Here is a 15,780-nt window from a genome sequence, read left to right as displayed (position 1 = left end):
TAAGAAATAATGCACCTTAATATTAATTAAGAACGTTAGAACAATTGCTAGTATTCAGTAAGATGCATATTATTTTTATCAATAAATACAAATATTCACTAATCAGTTTGCGACTCTGAAAATGAACTAATGACTGATTCAATAGAAACAATAACATATGAGAATAAAGATGAAGCACCCTCTACTTCACTCTTTTGCCAACTTCATACAAATAGCTTAAGATCACAACGGCAGCAGCAACTACGACTCCAACCGCACTTTGTGCTAGTATGGTGCTATCCTTTGCAATAACCTTGGATCCAGAGGAACTTGGCATGAACCCTAGTTCGGAAAGTTTCTTATGTGACACTGCATAGTCTCTAAAGAATGCGTCCTCATCCTGCCACCCAACAAAGTTTGCATGAAAATTACATATTGCTTCGAGCCCAACTGTTTTAACCATTTTCAGGCCATCAAAATCACCCAAAAGGCACTGATTATTGAAAAACTAGCTTAGACAGGCAAGAATTTTTTACCCTACTTCAAGTAACTAACATGTCCAATATTCAAACAACTGATGTGTAAACCCAGACATTCTTTTCAATAAAGGAAAATCTGTGGGGGAAGAAAAAAGACTACACATGGATTCAAGCTATCCAAAGGAGTAGTATTAATCCAGGCCCAACCGCAAAAAGACAGTATTCTGGTTGGAAGGGCATTAAAAAAATAACTTGCTTGATCAACAGCTCATTCCAATTATATTTATTGCAAGTGGATTGACAGATGCATTTCAGGTCAGATTAGACAACTTCTCTAGTGTGTGATAGTAAATTTGAACTTGTATGTCCATTGAAATGCTTAAACAGTATAATGGTACTAAATATCTAAGATACAAGCACTAGATACAAACAGAGTTGCCACTAGATAATTATTTGTATATACAGTACATGTATGTTTAATGTCGTCGCACAAGTAAATTGTAAAAGCTTGTTTGTAACAAATGAATTCCATAAATTTATGCAATTCATTTGCAGAGCTATATACTACACACTTGGTATAAATAAAAATTTGTTTGGAATCCTCCCCCATAAATTCCATAGAATTGATTCTACTTGAACCAAATCCTATAAAATTTTACAAATGCATATTGATAGACTAAAATTTGGCTTAAATAGAATTAGTTTACCATGCAAATTAATTCCATACTTGCTGATTAGGATAGGAAACATAAAAATTTTATTAATGAAATAAATTCCTCATTTATTTGATCCACGCGTTAGCAACAACAATAAGATAGTCATTCGATTGGGGAAAAAATGCCTGCTTTACCTTTGCATAAAGCTCGACATAAGGACGAAACTCGGGATCATCCAACAAAGCCTTGTCAGTTGGAAGTTTCAACAGCCCCTCCATCTCACCTTTTAACAGTTCCCTAGGATTGACAATAAATATGAAGATTAATTTCAATTTATATACTCCATAGAGAGGTCTAAAATTTTGGTATTCTAGGTTTACATCTTACACAAAGTATGAGTTATCAAACTTCAAAGGCTCCTTAGTCCAAGGTCCGTCAAAGCCTGATCTCTCTGGATGTGCCCTTCCCTATGACATAGACAACCAAACAATTATAGTTTTGTGCATTAAAGATTACCACAACGAAATAAAAACAGCTAGAAAAAGTTACCAGAGTATGACCCCCTGAGAGTGCCACTATATCCTTGTCAGACAGACCCATCCGATAAAAGATATCTCTTAAATGTGGTGAACCTACCACCAAATTCACAAATAAAATATTCAAAATTCAGATCCAGCACACATAGTGCATATTTAAACATACAGCTTATTAACAGCTATATACAATCATGCATGAAACTACTACTGTGAGGATCCAGTAACTATTTGACCCTTGGTTTATAAAAGGGCCACAAATAAAAGCATTAGCATTATGCAGTTAATATATGAGACCTCTTTCAGAAAATTAACAGTTCCACTTTAAGTTTTCCAATTTAAACTTTGTATGATTTTTCCTTCAGCTGAAGAATTTCAATCATTAACTTCTATAAAGGACAATCAACATCAATTTAAACGAAGGTATCAATTTGATGATGATAAATCATTCTAAAATAGAGGGCAGTAGAATATTTGCATGTTATGAGATTGCTAGGTTGCTTTGCATCAGCACAAGCCTCTTTTAACAACCAAAAGGTAATGGTGGATTTTATAAGCAAGTGTATTAGAGAACCCTCAGAGTATGTATTGAATAAATCAACAGTACTTGGGGGGAAAAATGAATTCCATCAGCAAGCATTTAGACTGAGTACCAGCAGGTACAAGTTTACACTCTTCATGTTATACATAGGTATGTTTCAGTAACAATGCACCAACTAGTCCTCATATTGATTCAAAAAATCAAAATATTAGTCATCTCAAGTTATTACATGACCTACTTCCCTATGTCTTTGAACTAAATTTACTTTGCTTATTAGATCCTAACATAGCTCAGAAAACTCATCAAGCATTCTCAAATGGTAACCATATAATGCAATTATGTGATCCCCATGTCAAAGACGAATACCTTTGACAAACATTGGATTCTTGATAAAAGAGTACTTTTATAGAAACTTGAGTCTCAATTAAGACCTTTACACAATGATTTGAGTTGCACAGTATTAGTTCAGTGCTCTATGTCCCTATTTAAAAAATTGTGATATTGTAATTCTAACTTAGAAGGTCAGAACCAGTTAGGATCTAAAGGATAGGTGTTACACCATCTACTTGTTAAACATTAACATAACAGAATGCAAGTATCAACTTAAGCTAAGATTAGGCTCAGATACTTGTTAAACATTAACATAACAGAATGCAAGTATCAACTTAAGCTAAGATTAGGCTCAGATTACTGCATGATTTTCATATGTACGCATCAGCTTTCTCAGTCATTTATTGAAATTAAACAAAGTAAGCAAAAATAACATTAAAATTTGGAGTAAAAGACACCCATATAGATATCAAGGGATAAAGTATGTTTCAAATAAAAATAAAAGATTTATGTCTTTTGACTAAATCCGCAAGTATGAGAGCTCAGGTTAAGCATTCCACACGTGTCATTGCAAGTCTATCCAGAGTTTAGGCTAGGTCACGAAGTTACAGCTCTAACTTAAACATGGGAACTTCAAAACTAACCTGAAACATGGAGGTCATACATACCATACTTAGCAAACTGAAGAATCTACATTACATGATCTTGGACAAGTTATAATCTCTACAAAGATCCACTTTTACCATAAAAGACAAGCATATGGTGACTTTGTTTATGTGCTAATGGTGACTTTTCATGATAAGTAAAATGATTGGTTGATATACCAGAATGTGCTGCAATGAAATGTAGCCATTTAGTACCATTGAAAAGTCTAACAGATAAGAGTGAAGCACCACCTAGCAATTTCATGGTAGAAAAGAACGGGACTACCTGCAAAACAGACAGCCTGGAGAAACACACATCCACATGCGCACACACAACTACACTCTCTTCTCACATGTTGTTAACCAAAAAAGCAATTCAGGTTACAACTGAAACTTTAATCTAACGTCCCATTATAGTGTTAAACATTGGAAACCAAAGAACACAATAAATGTATCACACTAGACATTCAATTTTAGTTTACCACTGGTGTTGAGCATACAAGTCCATTAATGCTATTTGCATCATACACCAACACATAATCTTCCAATCTTGTAATACAAAGAAACATACACAATGTAGCCTCGCCTTACAAATAGTAAAGTTCAAATTATTTATATTTTACAGCATTATCATAGAAGATATAACTCAAAATTTAAAAATTATCATTCACAGAATTAATATAAAGTTCTAACCTTGAAGTGAAATTAATTGAAGCATGGAGAATACCTAGTTTAGCATTTGGAAGTCGCCCTTCCTTTGGAGAGACTTTTGAATCCTACAAAAAGGATAAATAGTTGGTGATAGTATATTTTGAAATCAACAATAACTTCAAGAACAGCCACAATCACATACCTTTCTACCAGGAACAAAATCAATGGTTGGGCCTCCAGTGACCTCGACTGCAACAACACCCGCAAGCTAGAAGAGAAGTAACTATTGTAAGCCAACCACTTGTTTTTACAAAATGCAATGTTTATTCTTGAGTATTGGAAGCCAGTAATACTAACAAGGCATCATTCAGTCCCTCCAAGGCGCCACCCCGCCCCGCACCCCCCCCCCCCCCGGCGCGCGGCGGGAGATTGCAATAACATCCACAAAGGGAGGTAACTATTGTAAGTCAACTCACTCATATTTACAAAAAACAAAGTCTATTCTTGAGTACTGAGAGCCTGTAATACTAACAAGCATCACTCCTCTCTCTCTCTTCACCACCAATGGGCAAAATGATCTATCAATTCTGGCATTTAGCTTGAACATCATTGTGCCAATCTAACCAATACGGGATTATGCTCTACCAGAAAAATATGCTGGCAGAAATGGAATATCTCTAAGAATCAGCAGTTGTGTATATTAGTGTATAGAAGGATGTGAGATATACTAGAGAAAATAAGAGCATATAATCAATAGATAGCTGAGGCCCAAAGTCAGAAGCTTTTTGGAAATTTTTGTTCAAAGATAACTGAAGCTATGGGTATTAGAGAAGCACTAAGCTGAGTTAAAGTTGAAGGTTGGACACAAGTGATCACAGGGTCAGACGCATTAGGCGTAATTCAAGCCTTAAAGGAAGAGTGCTCATGTGATTCTAGTTTTGGTCTATTGAGGACTGTAAATCTCTACCTGTAGAAATTCCTACTGCCTATTTTAATTTTGTCAAAAAGATCTGCAAACGTTGTTGCCCATTTGTTAGCTCGGGCTACTCATGATATGTCAGGTCTAGGAGAATGGTTTCACAACCCTCTCCTTATGTCATTGATGCTTTGCTAAGTGATATTCAATAATAAAATCATCTAAAAAAAGAAAAAGAAAGCAAATAATCTATGAATTAAGCAAACATAAGAATTCCATAAATAATCACCTGGTATAGGTCTGCATAAGTAATCTTAGGATGTCTAGCCTTCACTTCTTCTGAAAAATGAAAACAACCAGTTTAAGTACTTGCACGCGCAAAATCAAATTGGTGGAGAAATGGAAAAAAAACAAGCAAGAAGAAGAAACAGACCACAAAAATCGATAGCAATCTTCAATCCATTATTGGAGCCATGAGAGAATTCCTCTTCGTTCCTTATGGAGCCATTAGGTCCACCAGTTTTTGTGTTCTTATCATAAGTTCCTGCGTCGTGCCACCTTCACAAACAAACAATCGATAACTCAATCAACGTTTATAGAACTAAAACATGTAATCAGATTACAAGAGAATGGTTACGCTAAACGGAGCATGATCGGAGCACAGTTCTTGTAAGCGATAAGAGCGCGGAGATCACGACGAGCCTTGTCGATTTCCTTCAGATACTCAGTGTCAACCACGGGTAACGCCATCGGAATCCGACGAGCTTTTTACTGTTGAGCGACTGTGTCTCTGCTGAGAGGGAAAGGAGGGTGAACTGGTGTAGAGTAGACGAGCAATGGGAAAGAAGGAAGGAAGAGTCGGATAAGTGAAGGACAAGGAGCTTATTTTATTTTATTTATTTATTTTTATTTTGGTTTTCGGAGATAAGAGGGACCAATGGTATTAGATTAGATAAAGTAATAAGTTCTTATCTCATGCAGGCTTACATACCAAACTTACTTGCGATCATTACGTGGCTCGTTGAAATAACACTTCATCAAATGGCCTCCTTACATTTTTTTTTTTTTAATTATTAGAATATAGTCCGTTCCGTTTGTCTCCCTTTCTTGATTCATTTCGTTTGCGTTCAAACCAAAATAATAATATACAATAAATAAATTTAATTTGTTTTGGCATAAAAATTGAAGGCAGATAACCATGAAAATACTTGAAATTAAATTTGAAAGTAGATAGAAAAGAAGAGCAAGTCCTGAGTTTCAAAGTCAAAATTTGTTCTAGCATTGCAGCTTTACCTCCTACTTCATTTGCACTGACGAAAGCAAAGGACAACTATGACTATTCCCATTTCACCTTGTTTGGAAAGAAAAGGAAATTAGCCAAGAAAATTGTTATGGGCTACCAAATTATTAATTTGTGTTAATTAAATATTATTTAAAAAAAAAAAAAAAGTGTCTCACAATAGGAATTTTAATCAATAAATAAACAGTTGTTCCTTTTATATACCTCTTTAATACAGTTCTCATTACAGAGAGCTAACTTGTGCTGGGTTCACAGCCCCATGTAGCCATATCAGATATACACTGACAGACTTTTGTTCTGTCATGAAGTCACTTTTCAGGTAAAAGAGGTTATTTCAACTATAAATAAAATGCCCAAAAAGGAGAAATCTAACTTACAGAGTCAGCGATGGTTTCTTTTCATTTTATTGTAACGATTTACAGATAACAAAAATAATTGGTATGCTTTAGGCCAGAAACTACAGATTCGTATTCCTATCAGGTGCTACCTAAAAACAAAATTCGAATAAAATAAGTGAATTAATGAAAACAAAACAACCAATAATAATAAGCTCACGAAGATGTTCTCCACTGCAGCTCAATTTGAATTCGACCATTTTTCGAGTCTATAAGATGATACTTCTCATTGATTCTTTTGTTGCTAACAACGTCTGCAAGACTAATATCCACGTAACCCAGAGACTCCTGATCAAAACAAAACATTGGAACATTTTATTTGAGTAAAGAAAGTTAAAATTAATGTAAAACTAAATAATTAACCAAAATAATTACTACTCATCCGAGAAGTGAAGCATGACTAGCGACAACTCTTTCAGCTTTTATTTAACCATACATATGTTATGATCGAGAAATCAACTCTAAGGAAAAACATGCACAAAACAGTTTGCAGTGGCCAGTCGAACATTCCTTTCTTTCCTATGAGTATGTTTCTAGAATCTAAGAATGTGTCTAGTTCAATGATCTCCAAAGAAAGGCACAAAGTTTAATCAAGGCCAAAGCAAAGTTTGAAAGATCCAGGATTCCTAACTTGACCTTTGTGAGAAAACTTAAATTCCATAGAATAAACATAGAATTTTTTTTTTCCCCTTTTTTATTCAGGTTCAATGCATAAAATCAAAATCTGTTGCACCATTATATCACCATGACAACTGAAATGAAAATAATTACTTTCAGTAACATCATTCTCTCCAAAAGCCTTGTACAAAACCAAAAGGAAACCATATAGGCCATACCTTAGCATGCAGCAAGTTCCTTGATGAGGTGCTGACAACTTCCACATGTATCTTATCATTAGTCGGAGGCTGATCCAACATAAACTGGAATTCCTCCTCCCATCTGGGATCTCGGTTCTTCTTCATATGCTATACCAACAGAACACGAGAATTTTGTTTTATTATTATTATTATTTTCAACTTAACAGAAAGACTAACCATATATATCCCATCAATTTCAATGCACAGAGAAGTTTCCCATTTCTTGGATTCCATCATTTGAACAGCAGGCATAATCAACAGAGAAAAGAAAATGAAATGGACTTAAATAAATATTTTAAATCAACAATTTTCATTGCAAGGAAACAGTCACCATTTATTTTACAGCACCTGGCAATTCAACTAAAAATTACTTAGATGAGATAACTATCATGTAGCTTTCCTAACCAAACTAAATGAAAGGTCCAATGTAGGTTCCTAAAAATTTTCAAGAATTATAACGATGCACCATAAATGAGAAAAACAAAGACCAGAAGAAATGTAAACATATATCCACATAAAAACACAGACAGGCAGAAATAACTAAAAAACTAAAGCCAAAGCTATATTTACGAATATACCTTAGTTTTCCTCTCCTCTCCTCTAAAGATAAGCCGTACATGTGGATTAGTATGATGCTTTCCTTCAAGATCCTGAGCTTCATGAATAATCACTGCAAGCAGACCTCCACTGGTAGGGGTTCCATCAGGAGCCTTCTGCACTGTATTTGTCTCTTCAAAACCTGCAGGCATGTCCTCCTCTTCGAAGGGTTTATATGTTAATTCCACCACTATCTGCCCACGTGACTTATCATTTTGGGGATCATTCGAGTCCATAGTTTTACGGAGGTCAAGAGTCAGAACTTTTGGCTCCTCTGGGGGGAGTTCCTTCAGAGGAACTATATTGAGACCCATCTTATCATGTTTGCCCACCTAAGAAAAGGGAATAAACAGTTTGCAATAAACAAATAAGAAGCACAAGATGATAATTTCCAGAAAAGCATGTAGTTATCTTTACCTGCTCCCAATCATAAACATGAAACTCTACAGCTTGGGTCTCTGGATCTTTAACAACCAAGTTGAATTCCTCATTCCATTCTGGGTTCAAGTTCTTATGTTTTACAGTGGTCTTCTTGGATGGAAGCTTATCCTCAGTCAACTTTATCTTCACATATGGATCTGAAGCACCAAGCAAATCTTTCTTCTTGAGCTTCATCGCCCTTAGAACTTTGACACTGAGAATTCCCACAGGCTTCTTCATAGCTCTGCATTTTCCAATTAATTCAGAAAACACAAAGTGTACTTACAGAAAACTTGTTATGATCTAGAACTAATTTCAAGTTGTCAAAGCTCAAATAAATTTCTGGAGTATAGAAGAAACCCACTTTGCAGGATCCATGACTGTTACTTCTAGGGTTTTAGGCCATAGGTACATGTTGGCAACCTGATCTTTAATGATCTCCTGGAAGGGGGAAAAATAACGCTGTTAAAATCATGAACCTCAAAAAACCAATATTAGCTAACATCACTGTCAAATTCTAAAATGCCTTCAGATGGCACTTACATAACAATTTTATTATTTAGCAAATAAATCTGTAAAAGGAAGAAATAGTTGTACGCTGCCAGAGAGCAACATAAATCAGAAGTTCTATTGTTTAAGCACTTGCTTTTTGTCCTTTATTGGACAACTACAAAATTTATAAATCAATATCACAACATAAAGCATTCATCATCAACCTTGAAATTATTTGCAGTTATACAAGGAAATGCCGTTATATGATAGATGTTTCTTTTTTTGAATATTATATACAATAGACCTTTTAAAACGAATATTTAGTGTATATCAGCTTATAAATCAATATCAAGACATATAGCATCCATTGTCAACCCTGAAATTATTTTTCCAATTGTAGATGCTGTTATTTGATAGATGTTTCTTTTTTTTTTCTTTTTTTTCTTTTTTTTTTTTAATATTATATACAATAGACGTTTTAATACGAATAATTAGTATCAGCCTAGAATTGTTAAACCAATCACTTATATGTTAAGATTTTTTTCATGCCACTTTTTAAGAAAACAATTTTTGGAAGAATGCATTCTCTTCCTCTGACTCTGAAAAGCAGATCAAGTTGAATCAATCAATACAATATTAGGGAAAACAATAGGCTGCAGCCAGGGCCTTGAAAACAATCAGGTTATGAACATTATTTAGGATTAGATGCTAAGTTAAGGCACTAATGATCTAAAATTTTCTTGATAATATTACCAGGTGGACACCATATACAAATGATCAGAAGCCAATTCTGACTTAAAAGGCAACATAATATGTTTAACAAAACTTGTTCGGCCAACTAGTTGGATGGTGAAAACTAAAAAGTCAAGAAAAGGGGAGTAGAGCTGAATAGAAATTTCAATGAATGTTTACCTGGACAACCCTGTAGAGGCCAGGTATTGACATGAGGTCAGCTCCCACAAGCTTCAGCCCAAAGTCAACATGTGGCTGCAAAAACAAACACAAATAAATCAAAAGAGATGAAAATTATACAAAAAGTGTTAGCATGCGTATGTGCACCTTATGAAAGTATATGACCAAAAACAAACAGGTCTAAATCTAGCTCAATATAAAGCCCTGTAAATTCAGAATAACAATTCATTGCCAAGAGAAAAATTCACAATAACATTTTGCTTAGAGGTTCATAGAGATAGAGCGCTTAAAGAAAACGAAGTCTTTAGATTATATCTCAGATTACAATAAATATGAGCAGAATCGACAGTTTCTGCCCATTCAAATAACTTGTATACTTCTTTAGCATGCAAACTTGGCATAACTGATCTTTTGCAGATTGTCTCCACTCCTACTGTAGCATTAATACTTTAAAGCATCTTTCAGCTGATAGAAATAACCCATACATCAGGGACACAGTTCGGTTGAATGAATGACAAATAAGCAAACTAATAAGTTCCTATCTGGATATGTAGAACCTTAAGAAAAGTAGAGTAAGTAGCTAACAAAATCATACAATTAAATATTCAGGTTGCATAATTCCAGCCAAACCAAACTATAACATAAACTTCTCCAAACTATAAATTTGCTAATATTACTAAATCCTCAAATGCCTCCTCCACTAGCAGGGCTGTAAATGAGCCAAGCCATTCATGAGTGCTCAAAGCTTGGTTTGATAAAACTCATATGAGCTCCTTTGTTAGCTAATGAGCCAATTTGAGCTTGCTTTCAAAACTGAATAATTAAGTAAGCCAAACTCAAGATAAGTGAAGCTCAACTGACTAAAGTTCAGTAGTTATATGGTTTATAAGCTTATTTGAAAAAATTATACTTGAACCTTTTCTTTAAATTCTATATACCTCTAGAGTGGTCTCTAACAATTACAAATTTTATAATACATAATCTCAGTAAAAAGAAAAAACATAGTCAAGCAAATTGAAATTGTTTAAATATCTGAATACTTTTTTAAAGAAGGAGCAAGTAGTCTCATATACAGCTTAAGTCAATTAAGACAACCCTCTCTGCTTGTTCACAAGTGAGCTGAATTAAAACTATTACAAATGAAAGGGTAGAACTGAATTGGGTAAGAGGTCAGACCCATGAGGTGAAAATGTATAATATGAGCTTACATGAGCTTGAGTCAACCAATGCTAGAAGGTTAGTACTAACCAATTATCTAGCTAGCTTACCACCTTTATATGCCATTTGTGGCTATGATATTTAATCGATGTAGGATTCTTAACACTCCCCCTCAAGTGCAACCGGGACTGGACATCCGATTGACACTTCACATTTGAAATCCTTCCCCTGAAATGGGCTTTTTGCCCTGAAATTGAATAGGTCTAGCTGGGACTGGACATCCAGACGAGAGCCCGAACTAAAATGCAACGGCAACACCGATGAACTGAAGGATAACTAAACCAGCATGAGGTGAAAATGTGTAATATGTGCTTACTTGAGTTTGGGCCAACCAATGTTAAAAGGTTAGTGTTAACCAATTAGCTAGCTAGCTTGCCACCTTTATATTATATGCCCTTTGTGGATATGATATTTAATCGATGCGGATTCTTAACAAGAACAATATCACAATTTACTCAGCTAGAGCTAGTTTAATAATGAGGTTAAGCATGAGCCTCAAAATTTAAAGCTCATTTATAAATAAGTTGCACCTGGGCAAGCCAAAGACATGTCTAATTTGTTGGCTATCTGTTACTTGACTTTAACATCATTATGATTGACAATATCCAAAGCCTCGAGAAATGGTGTTATAGGAATATTCATGTAATGACAAACAAAGAGATTAAACAGCCATAGGCCCTTTCTTTTCTTCAAATATGCCCATCATTATAACTTTTTACAGAGATGTGTGCCACACAAGTGGCACATGTTCTGCCTGATAAGGTGACACACAGCAATAGTTCAACACCCAAAATACTTCAATTCAACCAAAACCTTAAATGTACTGCAGAGGCTATAACCTTATATGGAGAAAAAAAAACAGAAAATTGCTAACTGATACTATGGAATAAAAATTGTTAACGAATACTATGAAATAATAAATTTCACAAACAGCAGTAATGAAACAAAAAATCACCCAGTTTCATGCTGCTAAAAGAGGACCATAAATTATCAGGAAAGTTCCAAATATCTAGATTATAGAAGATCTAGACATCTAGTAAACATGATTTGAACTTGCTTAACTATCAGGATAAAAGAAAGACAAATGCATTCACCAACCTTCTCCATGAGAGAGACAAAGATTTTGCAAAAACAAGGAAAACTAGGCACCAAGGGCTTCAGAGTTATACGTGGTAAAGCAAAAACTTGCAAATCCACCACCTGAAATTATTCAAACAGTCCAATATAAGAAATTTCCAAACATGACTTAACAGCCTTGCAATTTCCTTCCAAGGTAAGCGAAGAATGCATTAACCTGAAGAGTTGCTTTCAATCCAAATGCTTTAGCAGCAACAGTAATATTAGGATTTGCAGCCAACTTTAAGCATGTTTCCATTATCAGCTCCTTCTCATCAGTAACATAAACTTTCATTCCTGATAAAAAAAACTTATGCAAAAGATGAAATAGACACTGAAAAGAAAATGCATTCTACATGACAAGCATCAGAACTAAATACAGGAACAATATCCTAGAAATTGAATTCTCCCTGATAATCACCACACGATCTACAAAGGTTTACTGTGAAATTACAAATCAAAAAGAGGAATTAGCTCTCACCACATATTGTCATCATTTTCAGAGTTCATATTCTTAAACCTTAACATTTAAGTAATATAGGCTCACAAAACTATGTCATTCCTTATTATGATCATAACTTCTCATGTGAAATGTAAAAGCACCTTGTACACCAAAATTCATGACAACTATGAAATGCATCGACAGTCCACAGAAAGCTTAAGAAGCCATTTTAAACAATAATGTTTTTTCTCTATACACAGATACAATAAAAGGAAGAATTTTTTTTTTTTTTTAAAAAGCAATAATCAGATCTACTAACCTGAAAAAGCAGGTGGTAGGGATCCTAGAGTAAGTGATTCAAATTCAACCGATTCAATTTTATAGTTGGCAATTTGCTCAGCAATTATAGGCGTCGTAATATCCTTAACAGTCTTGCAAATGGCCTTTGTAATGAACATACAAACAGATCAGATAAGCAACAAGCCACCAACAAAGAAAACTGTAATTTGAGCAGAGTTCAAACCTTGTCTAGATAAGGCCACATATGCTCAAGAAACTTGTTTAGCCAATCAATCTACAAAATACCAAAAGGCATTGCTAGTAAAGTTGGTCCAAATAAAATGCGAAACACACTTGTAAAATTTTATAGTATAGGAAGAAAAACAGAGATATTAATCACTCACACGATCATAGTCTGGATTTTTCACCCAGAGAGGTATCTCAGGAAGCATCCGTTGCAAAGTTTCTTGGTCTTGCTCAACCAAAGGACGAATCTCAGGATCCTAAACAAGCAAACATGCAATAGTTGAAACCAAATTACAATTACTGAAGACAGAACATGCACGCGAATTTGTGTCTAATGACAAAATTCTGAAAACACACCAAAAATATTACAATTTCTTCCTAGCATTTCTAGGCAACCAAGCAGAAAATGAGAAATATTAAACACAAGCAACCTATAAATAAAAAAAAATTAATAAGAGAACAAATGGACATGAATACAAGAAACAGAGAGATAAAAAATGTCACCTCAACATCGCTGGGCTGGAAATAGATGAAGAGGTAATAACCGATTAAAAGACCCATAGAAATTCCAACACCAAATCCAAACAAACCGAATATCGCACTGAAAAAACCCATTTTCTCTCAATTCTTAATAATTCCACGCAACCAAACAGTCTCTTAATTAACAAAATCCTCTTTCGTTTGTTTTTCTCTCTATTGCTTAATCAGAATGCAAAAGAAAATTCATTCGCCAAATCTTCTCGGTTTCTCCGATCACGCACTTTGCATAGGTATTAACGAAATGACTGGCATGACCTTGATTGATCGTATTAAAAGAATAATCCAACGGAGAAAGAGGAGCGAAAGGTGTCACGAGCCATGCAGTTGCAGTCACCGAACCATAACGCAGAAGCATACAGAGAGAGAAAAGGACAAAAATTGAGAATGAAAGTATGAAACTCTTCATTAGCTACAAAGTGCGTGCAATGCATTTAATTTTTTTTTCCTTTTCTTTAATAATCCAAACACGTTATACTTTGTTTCTATTTTGAGGCACCTGGACGTGGGACCTATTAAAGATATCAATGTAGACACGTGGCTGTAGTGCTGCATGACTATACTTGGATAATGCCAATACTAATTTATCGACGAAAAGTCTAATTTGCCCCCATATTCATTATAAAATTGATATTTTAATTCAATTTATCCATCAACTTATAATTCGCGAGTAATTTGCCCAAAACATTAAATTTACCCAAGTTGTCGAGCAATTTAGGAAATTCGTGGATGAATTCAAACCTTTACGGTAAATTACATGTAAAGTACAAGTCCATGTGGTAATTTAAATTAAAATGTCGATTCTCTAGTTTTTTTTTCCGAATAACATGTTTAGAAAGTAAATTGGACTTTATTTCGTAATTATACCTGCCAATCACTTTGCAAAATAGGGATGCAAATAATAGGGTATCCTCAGATATCTGCTCTTCTCGATTTGTTCAGATTTTTAGATAGCTAATAAATTAATTTTAATGAATATAGTTAGTAAAATTATTATGGGTAATTGCTATACAACCCCTTAGGTTTTGCTCAAATGAATTAATAAGGACCTCAGTTTTTTAAAATTATATTATTTAGTCCTTATATTATAATTTGATTTCACTATGAGTTTTGGCCATTAGTTTTCTCTTTAAGCGACCATAAAATGTCAAAAAAGTCCCTAAAAATAATCACCGCGAATCTTTATAATTTGGTGAAATGCATTAATAAAGACTTCAATTTTTGCATAATTTTACACTATTTAATCCTTAACAAAAGTTATTCTTAAAAGGTGCTTTTGATATTTCATTTCTACTTTATGAAAAAATTATTCGTTTGACCTGCAGTGTAACATAGTTATAATACATGGATTTAAATAGTATAATTTTGAAAATTATGTCCTTATTAGTGTACTTAACAAAAGTCTAGAGACTTTATAATAATTACCCCAAATTATTATCTATGACATGTATGGGATTAGATCTCTAGGTCTATTATATTAAAGTCTTTATTCAAAATTAGTTGTTTTGATAATTATTAATTATTATAGTAGTTATGAGCTATTTTATTTTCACCGACCATTAAACATTAAAAGGTGGTAACTTAAATATTAGTTTAAACTCTACATTACCAAATATTACAATAATAAAAGTAGTATTTTGACTTTTAATATAAACACGGTATTACTAAACACTATAAATAATAAAGATATTAAAATTTTTATGTAAATGTTATATTAAAAGCTATTATCAAATAATAGCTATTAGTAAGAAAGATATCTTGAAAATTACATTGTCTTTATATTTTTTGAAAGACAAATATACCATCAAGGGCGGATCTACAATGGGGGCAATTGCTCCCACTAATTTTTTACAGTTTAGTTTATATTTTTTTCCATTTTAGTGTATATAATTATGTTAATTTATATTTACTTCATTAAATTTTTACTTTTTGCCCCATTGAATTATTAGTTTCATGTATTGTCCGACTAATTAAATTTTCTAGATCCGCCCTGTTCTTGCTCATTGCCCTAGGACAGTGAATGTTTGGAGGTTGGGTGGTTTCACCTTCCCAATTTTGGTTTACGTATTGATGTCAAATTCTCAGATTGGTTTGTGCAGGTGGTCTCGTCTCAGCATATGGATCGTGCTTCATGCATGGAAGCTATGGTCACGTCGTAACGAGAGATTATGGAACGACTCCTACTTTTCACCGCAACAAATTCACCTCTCCACCTCTCGCTATTGGCTGGACTTCCAAGT

The 15,780-nt window shown here is 34.0% G+C and overlaps 2 protein-coding genes across 2 annotated transcripts; both read right to left on the bottom strand.

Moving 5' to 3' along the window:
- On the bottom strand, positions 1-5,564 carry APX3 (ascorbate peroxidase 3). Its single transcript, NM_001308704.1, is given in 9 exon segments — positions 1-379; positions 1,309-1,411; positions 1,502-1,581; positions 1,664-1,746; positions 3,890-3,938; positions 4,016-4,081; positions 5,019-5,068; positions 5,163-5,287; positions 5,367-5,564. Coding segments are annotated over 9 exon segments (867 nt in total). The 5' UTR covers positions 5,480-5,564; the 3' UTR covers positions 1-181.
- Positions 5,565-6,402: 838 nt separating this feature from the next.
- Positions 6,403-13,971, bottom strand: LOC149499248 (synaptotagmin-2-like). The gene is made up of 12 exons (XM_089716294.1): positions 13,508-13,971; positions 13,162-13,260; positions 13,002-13,052; positions 12,798-12,921; positions 12,215-12,333; positions 12,019-12,120; positions 9,703-9,777; positions 8,663-8,739; positions 8,296-8,542; positions 7,860-8,210; positions 7,261-7,389; positions 6,403-6,712 (listed from the first exon to the last, which is right to left on the bottom strand). Exons 1-12 carry the CDS (start codon positions 13,616-13,618, stop codon positions 6,581-6,583), a joined length of 1,617 nt encoding a protein of 538 aa, XP_089572420.1. The 5' UTR covers positions 13,619-13,971; the 3' UTR covers positions 6,403-6,580.
- Positions 13,972-15,780: the final 1,809 nt, after the last annotated feature.

This window comes from Jatropha curcas, chromosome 1 (genome assembly GCF_041381405.1).
Source record: "Jatropha curcas cultivar XTBG-Jc1 chromosome 1, XTBG_Jcur_1.0, whole genome shotgun sequence".
NCBI lineage: Eukaryota > Viridiplantae > Streptophyta > Magnoliopsida > Malpighiales > Euphorbiaceae > Jatropha > Jatropha curcas.
Note: the sequence above shows the minus strand (reverse complement) of the source record. Positions and strands in the feature narration are given on the sequence as shown.